The sequence below is a fragment of the Dreissena polymorpha genome, chromosome 3 (assembly GCF_020536995.1).
Source record: "Dreissena polymorpha isolate Duluth1 chromosome 3, UMN_Dpol_1.0, whole genome shotgun sequence".
In the NCBI taxonomy this organism is placed as follows: Eukaryota; Metazoa; Mollusca; class Bivalvia; order Myida; family Dreissenidae; genus Dreissena; species Dreissena polymorpha.
In genome coordinates, this window is record NC_068357.1 from 141,159,245 (window position 1) to 141,171,347 (window position 12,103).

The following is a 12,103-nucleotide window of genomic DNA, read 5'->3' on the forward strand; positions in this document are numbered from 1 at the left end:
CAGTGAGTGGACACAATTTTTTTTACATTCTTTTATGGTTATAGTGAATTCCGGTCAATATTTTGGCTGTGATGGGCGTTTAAAATAAATCGCTACAAATGGGCATATGAAGATGACATGTCGCGTGCAACAACCATATCGCTTGTTTCGAGGTCAATCTCACAGTAGAAAATTGGCGTTTGAGCCTATTCCTTATATGGCTGGAGGCAACTGTTTTTGTCATGTAAAAAACGTTGTCTTTAATTATGGGATTTCAAAATAAATTAGTTCCTATTCTCAAAATATGAACACTAAGTTTCTCATAAAATAACCATGTCGGTCACTTCAAGGTCAAGGTCACAGTTAACACGTCACGTTTTAACTTATACCTCATATCGGTAAAATTAAAGGAAATGGTCGTAAAATAAAGGCATCAAACATGCAGATGAGTACATTAGTTCGTGTTATCATTTTTCTAATGTTTATACATGTATATAAAACGCTAACGTGAATTATTCAGTATCTCATACATTGTGTCACTGGTATTTTTAACCGTTTCCTTTGAATACAGATGGGATTGTTTTTAGGAAAAGGGAAATGGAAATGGTTTTCTCTGGCTTCACGGAAAAGATAAATTATTATCTTGACAAGAAATTGGTCTGATTATCCACAAAGCACCACTGAAAGAAACCCGCATAACAAACGCCGTAAGAGAGGCGCCCTGATTATATTTGAACAAAAGTCGTAAACACATTTAGACAGTACCGTGTAAAAACACAAGTACACTGCTTTAATATATCATGTACAATCGTAATTATGATATTTCAACATTGACAATTGATTATATTAACATTGATAATATTGGACATGAACTCCAAAATATCAATGCCAAGTTGAGATATTGTCAAAATGTGGCCACACCGTTAGTCAGAAAAAAACGATCGTATAAGCGCGACAGTTAATCCATCGACCCAACGTGAGATCTCATGTCTGTTGGCAACTTAAAAGCAACTGTATGTAACATTTTAACCAAAATACTGGAAGCTGCACTACGGAAAAAAAATTACAAAAGTGTATGCGCTTTACAGTTCGCAAATTGAAGATGGAAGAGCTCTGTTACTTCTTATGAGTAAATATTCAATTCAGGCGGTTTGTACGGGCACGCTAAAAGTTTGTTATAATAAAAGGCAAATCAGTTAGCGACAAACTCGTTAAGCGGGTCTCTTTCGCCAAGGATGTCACGGCACTAAAGAAAATGAAGATCATTGCAAAGTCAAAGTTATTTAAGCAGTTTCTTCGACATTACGTTCCGAAACTGTTTCTGGAAGGTAAGAGGGCAATGGTTTTCCTGCAGGTCAGTTCCTCAAGTATTTCATTTCAATATACCATCAAGTTTATTAAGAAGCAAAATGGGAACTTCATTGACCGTAAAAAATAGATGCAGAAGTCTCCGGACGCTGCTCATATGGACTTTGGTATATGGGAAATCCTTAAATGCCGTCTACAGAACAGCAACGATATATTATAGGTCCTAAAAACACTTTTAAGGACGAGTGGAGTAAACTCAAGAAAAATATTATAAAGAAGATTCTTGCAATGTGGCCGAAAAAGTGTAGTCTGATTTTCGCATGTCATTGATTTCGTATTGAACACTTACTTCAATAAAGGTACTGTTGCAATTCTTGTTTTGCGTCATTTATCCTGTTCAAATATAATCTGGGTGCCTCTCGTATAAGACAAAACTTAACAGAAATATTACCACATTCAATTTTTCTCTGAATAAAAGAGCAATATTGATGTCATAAATCGTACGACAACGTAGTTTGCCTTTTTTTTCTCCAAAAGGTAAAACAATAAAAGATATGAGACTTTATGTCAGAAGACGTGAATGTTTTAGTGAGAAACATAATGATTTATTATTCGATGAAATACACCTATCGTCAGAAATAAATGGACAACTCAAATGTTGCCGAAGGGGAGATAACCTAAGAAATAAGAGATACGAAAATTATTCCGATTGGACATGTGTAGCATGTAGGTCATAAAAAGAGATAACACATTTGAAGAATTCATGGCAGAATAAAATACGTACATGATATTCAACGATGCTGTGATGATCCTCCGCGATCAAGTTGTCGATGGGGTATGATATTGTTTATAAATTCAGTATTAAGTGGACATTTCCCGTTTGAAAATGTTGCTTCAGTAATGTTTTAGAATTTGTTAAAGTGATATTATGGGCATCTAACAGTTTATAGGTGTCTATCGCAACCGTTGTTTAAAGAGAAAAATAATGCATTTGAATATCAACCGTACTTTCGTTTGACAACTGATCATGCATGTACGACGTGATACTAAATTTAGTTTTAGTGCAGATTCGTTTATACGACACAAAGACACAATTTTGTTTTACAGATAATTTTGGCTTACAGGACTCAACATTCACGTAAATATCGAATATAAAAAATTATTTTTATAAACAACTGGTAGCAAGATGAGTTGCAGATAATTGGTCAGTAACCACATTTTAACTAACTCTTATGACCTGTTAATTCTTTTCAGCTCAATTCAACAATGAAAAAAGGCCCATAATATCACTTTAAAGTGATATTATGGGCATCTAACAGTTTATAGGTGTCTTTCGCAACCGTTGTTTATTTTTGATGCAGCGTCAACATACTTAAACAATATATATATATATATATATATATATATATATATATATTCACACATATGGCCAGTTACGGGGTCTCTGATTTAGAAATAGGTTATGGGGTTCCCACTTTAAATACATGTATCTCCATACCCTTTTTTATCCGATATAAACACGAATTAAGGTATATAGGGGTACCTACTATTATTATTGTATATAAATACGTCATTTATTTAACGTCTTATACAAGGAAATATATAGCGAACTTATTTGCGAGGTATATACAATTTCAATTTCAGACCTGATTGTGGTTTTCGATTTAAGACCTTATTGTGAGATTTGATTGCATTACCTCCCCTACACCCCCTCATAGTAATTAAAGGAGCCTAGATTGCGGGGTTGTATATAGACCCCGTTTTTTATATTGACCTCGTAAGTACAGTCTGAAAACTACAGAGACCGCGTAACTGGCACTATGTATTGGTATATATATATATATATATATATATATATATATATATATACACACCGGAAAAGGTTTAATGACTGAAGAAAAAGCGTCCGTGTCGGCGCAGAGGAATGCCTACAAAAACATGCATGTGTTGTTAGACAAGCCGGAAGTGCAACGCCGCTATACAGCAAACGGTTTAACGTCTAAAAATTGTGTTATCGTCACTGAGGGACCGTCGGTTCAACCGGATGTAGTGACTAACCTGTCTAAAAAGCAACTAACCGCCTCACAAATAAGAGTTCTATCGAAGGAATTGAAATTTGTTCCAACAAGAAGAGTCGTTGACAAAGGCAAGTTGTTGACGGACCTCACTGCATGGGAACGTCGCATACGTCTCAGAGAATATTTCTACTCTGAAGAGAAAGACGAACATCCTTATCAAGAGAAACCGTACAAGAAGAAGACGCCGTCAACATGGACTCCAAAAGCAGGCCGCGATAAATGGTTGGATGCATATATCAAGGCTGTAAAGGATGACGTCATCAAGGGTCTCAAAAGAAGGTTTAAGCTCAATATGAGTAAATCTGAAGAATACGCTCTGAAAGAACTTCTTAACGAAAATGAAATTGTCGTTCGGCCAGCTGATTAAGGTTCTGGTATAGTCGTAATGGATAGCACAGATTATATAAAAAAATTAAAAGGTGAAATTTCCGATAGCGACACATATGCGAAAGTTACCGACGACAAAACAAAATCAGTGCAAAACAAGGTAAAAAAGGTGGTAGACAACCTGTACAAAAGAGGTTCCATAGACAGTGATCTCCGACAATACATGACAGGGAACGATGGCACTTCCTGTAAGCTTCATGGGAACCCGAAGTTACATAAGCCAGGAATGCCGTTACGCACCATTGTGAATGGTAGAAGCCACCCGACAGAGAAAATGGCGGAAATTGTTGAGGATCAGTTGCGAAGCAATGTGACGTCACTTCCGTCGTTTGTAAGAGACACTATGGACTTCTTAAACAAAATACAAAAATTAAAACAACCTCTTCCGGAAGGTACGCTAATATTCTGTTTAGATGTGAAGGCCCTGTATCCAAGTGTCCCGAGAGATGAGGCCCGTGCTGCTGCTATAGAGGATTTAAACAGGCGAACGGACCCGGAAATTCCTACAGAGGACGTCATCGTGATGATGGACACTGTGTTGGAGAACAACACCTTCTCATTCAACGACGAACACTTTATACAGACTGAAGGGACAGCAATTGGCTCGCGCTTCGGGCTGAACTATTCATCAACCTACATGGGTGCTTGGGAAGAGGAACTGTTCCGGCCGTCAGAAAGGCAACCACTCGCATACTTCCGGTTTGTGGATGATGTGTGGGGCTTATGGACGCATGGTATCGAGGCACTTAAAACTTTCCACACACAAGAAAATGAAATCAACCCTCGCATTAAACTCGAGCTCCGCTATTCTTTAGAAAAACTAGAGTTTCTGGACACGATGACATCAATACGGAACGGGAGCCTTCAAAACGACCTATATACTAAGCCTACCGATAAACACCTGTACCTACACAGGGATTCTTCGCACCCGGAGTCTACAAAAAAGCAATACCATATGGTCTGGGTGTGCGTGCGAAAAGAATCTGTTCAGAGGTGGTTGCCTACCGGAAGCACAGACAGGCGGTGAAAACACAGCTCGTGAACCGTGGATATGACGGGGCGCTTGTTGAGACCGAATTGATAAAGGTCAACCATAAAAAGAGAGAGGACCTTTTACGCAAAAAGACAAACTCGGAGCATAATACAAGGATTCCGCTCGTGATAACGTTTTCGCGCGCACTACCCAACATCGGCCGTATCATCCGTAGATACCTTCACACACTGCAAACGTCTGATAGAATGAAGGAAGTGTTCTCTGAGCCCCCATTAGTAGCCTTCAGAAGGGATTGCAACCTGCAAGGCATCCTAGTGCACAAAAACACAATAGGATGTTCTTCCGAAAGCCCAATATGAGCGAGCCCTGTGGGGCGCAGAGATGCGCAATTTGCCAGTACATGATGAAGGCGGAATATTTCACAGATCCCAGCGGCAGGAAGTACAGCGTCAGAAACAATGTTGATTGCAAATCATCCAATGCTGTGTACGCGGTCAACTGTCGTCGCTGTCGCAGGTTCGTGTATGTGGGAGAGACCGGCGGAACTCTGTACCAGCGACAGCTATTGAATCTGTCGCGTAATCGCACACAGCACAGTGACCCGGTAACTGAACATTTCTACACAGACGGACATTCCATGGATGATTTCCAAATATTCCATATATTATATATATATATATATATATATATATATATATATATATATATATATATATATATATATATATATATATATATATATATATATATATATATATAAAATAAAAGGTTTAATAGCGTCGTTGTACAAATATATACAAATATTGAAGGACGTATTCAGTTATACAGAGTGCATGCATCACAATGACTTGTGTGTATTGCTGACCTCGGTAGACTGCTGAAAGCCGAGCTTCCGAATGCAGTACCAGTTATGTACTGTTATAGGTAATATAGTGAATATTGTCAGACATTCGATCAAATATTGCAATATCGTGCATAAGTTCAAAGAGGATTGAACTAACGTGTGGTGTCCGCAGATGGGAAGTAAGTGCAACTGATGTTACAATAGACTAACGGGCATTCACTAACGAAACACCACCTTAAATAACAGATTTGGTTAAAAGGTTTGCAAACATGAGGACATGGAAATATGTAAATTAATCCAAATTTTCATCTGAGGACAACGGTCGTTTATGTAAAAACAGACGACATTTTCAAACGATTACATGTTTAGGAACAAAAAATGTGAAAAGTACCAGCTGCAAGTATGTTTCTACTCAAAATGCGCATCACTGTTACTTGTTCACGGCCTTTTATGGCTTTTTAGATGTCAAATACAGAGGTTTACAATCTTCCCGACTGCGACGATACAAAACTTTACGTGAATTAGAAAATAACAGACAAGGCTATGTATTAACTCTAAATGATGGTAAAGACATAAGCAATATGTACTATAAAATAGAAAGACAAAATGCCAAAAGATAGTGTCGATTAGCTTATGACTTACCCAAATCTATTACTGAAAATGAATTATTATAGGTGTTAGAATATTTGAACAGTACATTTAAATGAACTAAATATTAAAAATAAATGTTACGATATGCTATCTACTCACTAAACTTGGAAATCTTCTAGGCTGAGGAATGGAAAAGAAAAAAAGAAAAACAAGATCCCAAGATCAACACGCACAAAACCAATGAAGCAACCGAAACTTTAAAAACAAGAGAAATGTCGATTCTTATAAACCGAGGTATCCAAAACAGAAAGATATCGAATATTTCAGTAAGCGCATGGACATACGTCCCTATGCTTAACGTTACGTGTTGCATCCGTCAGTTATCAAAGTTACTGATGGGAAGATACTTTACAAGATGAACAAGAGATGTGTTTGTCAGAAACACAATGCCCCCTATTGCGCCGCTTTGAAGCCATATACTAAGTATTTGACCTTTGACCTTTCACCAATCAAAATGTGCAGGTACATGAGATACACATGCATGCCAAATACCAAGTTGCTATCTTCAATAATGCACAGACAGACAGACGGACGGACGGACGGACGGACGGACGGACCGACAGACTGACATACATACAGACAGACAGACAGACAGACAGACAGACTGACTGACTGACTGACTGACTGACTGACTGACTGACTGACTGACTGACTGACTGACTGACTGACTGACTGACTGACTGACTGACTGACTGACTGACTGACTGACTGACTGACTGACTGACTGACTGACTGACTGACCTGACTGACTGACTGACTGACTGACTGACTGACTGACGACTGACTGACTGACTGACTGACTGACTGACTGACTGACTGACTGACTGACTGACTGACTGACTGACTGACTGACTGACTGACTGACTGACTGACTGACTGACTGACTGACTGACTGACTGACTGACTGACTGACTGACTGACTGACTGACTGACTGACTGACTGACTGACTGACTGACTGACTGACTGACTGACTGACTGACTGACTGACTGACTGACTGACTGACTGACTGACTGACTGACCTGACTGACTGACTGACTGACTGACTGACTGACTGACTGACTGACTGACTGACTGACTGACTGACTGACTGACTGACCAAAAACAATAAAAATTTATTCGCTAAATCCACTGGTCAGCAATTCAATATAAGAGGAGATGACTATCGATGGATTCAAAACAGAAGCAGAACTTGGTTTAAAAACTCGGGAAGTTTAATATGAAGCTGATGACGTGCATGGAATATCGGCTCTCAAAATATGCACGAAACGTTTGACGCTACTGGAATGGCCTGACAAATATGTAAATATTGGGGCTTTTTGTCCTTAAAGAACCTGTATTAAGGGAATATCTCATATCCTCTATGAAGGAATACGCAAAAGTCAAGAAGGACAAGGGATACAAATTTCAAGCAGAGTTCAGAAGCATGAAGCATGTATCCGACTTCACAACACTAACCGCTATAATATGGAATATGCACGATAATTCATATCTTGTGTTGTAGTTTAATTCACAAATTGTTATCCCAGGAAATGATCTTTAGCAACCGATTTCACCTATTGACGGACTGAATGTAACACCGGAACGGACAAACATTATTTAGTAACGGTGTTAAGTTTGTATAAACACTTTCATATTATGGAACAAAATCGACCAGATATTTTAAGAATATATAGTAACTTGCACTGACGGACAAACATATAGCGTTTAACAAAGTAGCGATAGAGAAATTTAAACATAAAGTTGCTGTTAAATACTGATCGAGTAAGCAAGCAATAATGTACAATTTCTGTACTGACGTGAATAAAAACAAATCATCAAAACGTTGCCTCATTGCTCTCATCCCTTTGGAATATGAGCATGATTTTTTCATGGCATATTCAATTATGAGAATATGTATTGGGGATTAAAATCTGACCATTTTAGCGCTAAGTATAAATTGATTTGCCTTATATCGATTGTAACGTTGAAGCTTATATACATTCCTCTCGATGTCTGCTTCTTGGCACCACGCCAGTAAGCTAGCCGGTCTACAACATATCTGAGTGCCACATGTGTTAAACGTTTCCGTTATCCGACGTGTCTGTTGTATACAGCATCATGCATACCACCTATTAAAACATGCTCTATTTTATTTCATATTTCAATTTATACTATCAAAATTTAATTATTATATTAACAGTTATTACTCTACATGATTGAGTAGGAAACACCTTGTTAAGAATTGAAATATTATGAATTAAATCATTTAGAGTAGAGAATACAACTCAGATATCAAGGAGCCCAGTCTGTTGATAGTCTCCGTTATCCGACGTTCACTTTTTCGGGAATCAACGTGCCTACACGTAGTTGCATACCACCTATTAAATCATGTTTTAATGAATATGTTTGTTCATATTTCATTAAGAACTATCAAACTTTCAGTATTTGCAGCACAAGTACAGTACTCACTACATGCTGGAATAGCAAACACTGTAATACACTATTTCTAAGTATATTTATTTTGTTGAAATGTGTACTTATCATCCGGTTCACGCTGTTTTGCAATGAAATTTTCTCAATTTTTGGCAAATATCTACCATTCCTCATTGAAATTCTTTCACAAAAAGAATACCATTTATCACCACACCATGTTCCGTGTCTGTAAAACTATTATTATAGATTTCAATTAAAAAGAAACTTAGGAACGTATATTTCGTATAAGATTCAATCATTTATCTATAGACGAGTACCCATTTTTGGTAGTTATACATAGGTTATGTACCCTTTTTGTTTACTATGATTGAACTTAGTCTAGCGGGAATAAATTTCTTCATAAAGCAAGTTTCAATATAACTTCTGAGCTTCAATAATCTTGAAACTGCCACAATAATTTATCGGAAAAATACGTAGCGTGAAATGAAGTTAAACTTTGCAAAAATCATCATAACTGTAAATGGTTAAAAGTTCAGCTTATAATTGATTCGGCAAAAATCTTTGTGTTTCTTGTTACTTATGTTTTTTACGATAGTGACTGCCACAGTTAAATAATTAAAAAACAAAAAAACAATATCTATCCATTTTCCATTCCCAATGATAATTCTACGGGTCCATGAGCAGTTGAGCACTTTAGAGAACTGATAAAATGAAACGGATCAATCATCTTTTAACCTCGTTATGTATTTTCTACATAGTATTATTTAAATACGTTCACTTTTTTGTGGTTTACCATTCCACACACGATTTTTAAATAGTTCAACTGTCTCTGTTCACAAATTATCTGGTGTTTTAGCAAAGAAATAAAGAGATGATTTAACACCGGTAATGCTTAAGATTTAATAGCTTGATTTCTTCCAATCGGTGTTAAAATCCTTCTCATCCAGTATTTTTAATAAGGCTTTAATTTTAACTATAATTTGATTCTTAGATTTTTAAAGATCAACGTGAACTGTTAACTGAGCATTTAACATGTTTGTTGATTCCAATAGTATTTTCATCTTTTTTTTACTGATTTTTTAAGCGAAACTTATTTTTAGGTATCCAGACTACAATAGTTTGTCGAAATAAAATCTAATGAATTGATTTATAAGTTTATTAGACAATATTTCAGCGCAAAGTATGAAAATGTAGCAACTGAGCGGATCCCCTTGACTGCAACCACTTTTTATAAGGAACGTCTGATACAAATATATTTTGCGTGACCGCCGATGCTTCGTCTTTATACAATACTTTAAACCGATTTATTATGCCAGGACCGCAATTGAACTTTGATTGAGTACGATTCCCATAACGAATAGTCAAAGGCCTTTTCAAAATCTATAAGCAACAGCTTACCTGGGATATAGTTTTCATCTGTATAATTGCGTGTATCGTAAATGAGTCAGGTGTTCTCTCCTGCGAAGCTACTATTGCTGAATCCCGTTTGTTAATTACTTATTAATTTATCAATTAATAGTTTGAACATGTTTTTACAATGCGTCCCGAATAGCTTTGTTAAACAGTATTTAATAACTTTATTGGCAAATGTGTTTGTAAAACTTTTCTAGGTTTAAAGTATTACCTTTTGGAATGCAGGTTATATTTCCGCTTATAAAAGCGTGATTTAGAGCAGTCCAAAAAGATACCAAAGTTTGGCCGAAATACATTTAGAAAGTCAATTGTTAAACAGACTTATATTATTTTCCAAGTTATTTTAAACACTATAAGATTTTTGAATTTGATTGGCGCCTCTTAACTATTAAAGTGTGTAGTTGAAAGTTTGGGTATTTCTAGGGCATGAACATAACTTTTCACTGTTGAAACTGGTATATTGTTTCATAGAATAAGGATGTTTCTTTAAACTACCACATTGGCTTTCTAATACATTATAATTTTCATTAATTACGTTGTTATTTTTGTCGCATAAGTATATTTTTCAAGGTAACCAATTAGTTTCGATGATTTTTTTAAACCACATTTAATCCAGTCAACTCTTGACGAAATAACTGATCCTTTTTATATTTCATCATATATGTTTTATTTTCATATTTTAAATAGATTTTTTTACCTTGATGTTTTACATCGATTATGTGTGTATAATTACTTAAAAGGGCCTTTTCGCAGATTTTTGGCATGTGTTGAAGTTTTTCATTCAATGCTTTATATTGTAAATTTAAACATTAGACCTAAAATCTCCATAAAAAAAAATAAGAATACATTTAAAAAAGGGAAAAAAGTAACCCTCAACTGGGCTCGAACCACTGACCCCCGGAGTCCTGGCCTGGAGTAAAAGTCTTCAGCTTAAACCACTCGGCCACCCATTCTCATGCTGTGAAGGGATGTATTTTTTTTAACTTTATATAAGCAATCCTCGTAGTTTCACAAAATATAACGACAACAACAGAACTTTCCAAATTATTCAATCTTTTCGCGTTTCAACGCTTTATACTTTTCATGTTTTCAAATCGTCAAAAGATAGACATAATGGATATTTTAGAGCATAGTAAATATTCAGTATTACTGTTTCCTCACAAATGTCATAACTAAAACGAAAATTTGCGAATATGAAACAATTAAAAAAATTTTTTTTTGTTAATTTACCAAAACGTGAAAAGGCCCCATTAAATAGAGTTTAAGTAGTCGATAAATAGTGTTATAAAAAGAAGTTGATATCATCAAACATATTATCAACGTGCTTCCATAGACCTTTGTCATGGCTAAAATAAGTAAATGGTGAAAACATGATAACAATTGAGTTATTGGATTGGAAGCTTAATGAGATGTTAAAGTCGAGGATTGCTAGTATTAAAAGTGCTAATAAAGACAAACTATCAATAGGCAAATGGTTCAGCCCATAAGACTGCAAGTTGCATGATTATCAGCTACTTAGTGTGCGCTCACTACATCACCATTTTTGCCCATTAACCCTTTGCATGCTGGGAAATTTGTCGTCTGCTAAAATTTCGTCTGCTGAATTTCTAAAATAAGCATTTTCTGCGTTTTTTTTCAAAGAATATTATCAGAATTGCAAACCGTTTGGATCCAGATGAGACGCCACGTTCTGTGGCGTCTCATCTGAATCCAAACTGTTTGCAAAGGCCTTCAAAATTCGGTTCCAGCGCTGAAAGGGTTAATATTAACGGTAATTGGGTTTGCTCACTTCCTTTATTGAAAAAGGTTCGTTGTTTGTCAACTTCCGACGCCCAAAGAAGGCTTAATTCGGTGGCAAGAACTATATACGCCAATATTTGTTAAGGTCTCTTTCTTAAAAAGTGCTTATACAACTTTGTTAATTATCCATAACAGCGGAACGAGTAGTCGCTGATTTGCCATTGCTTGAATGCACGCGAGACGGTGCTGATTGACACAATCGACGAGACTAGTGCACCTGGAAAGAACATACAAC

The 12,103-nt window shown here is 36.3% G+C and overlaps 1 protein-coding gene across 1 annotated transcript; it reads left to right on the forward strand.

Annotated features, from left to right (window-relative positions):
- Nucleotides 1–3,750: 3,750 nt before the first annotated feature.
- Nucleotides 3,751–4,779, forward strand: LOC127872647 (uncharacterized). Its single transcript, XM_052415976.1, has one exon. It carries the CDS (start codon nt 3,751–3,753, stop codon nt 4,777–4,779), a length of 1,029 nt encoding a protein of 342 aa, XP_052271936.1.
- Nucleotides 4,780–12,103: the final 7,324 nt, after the last annotated feature.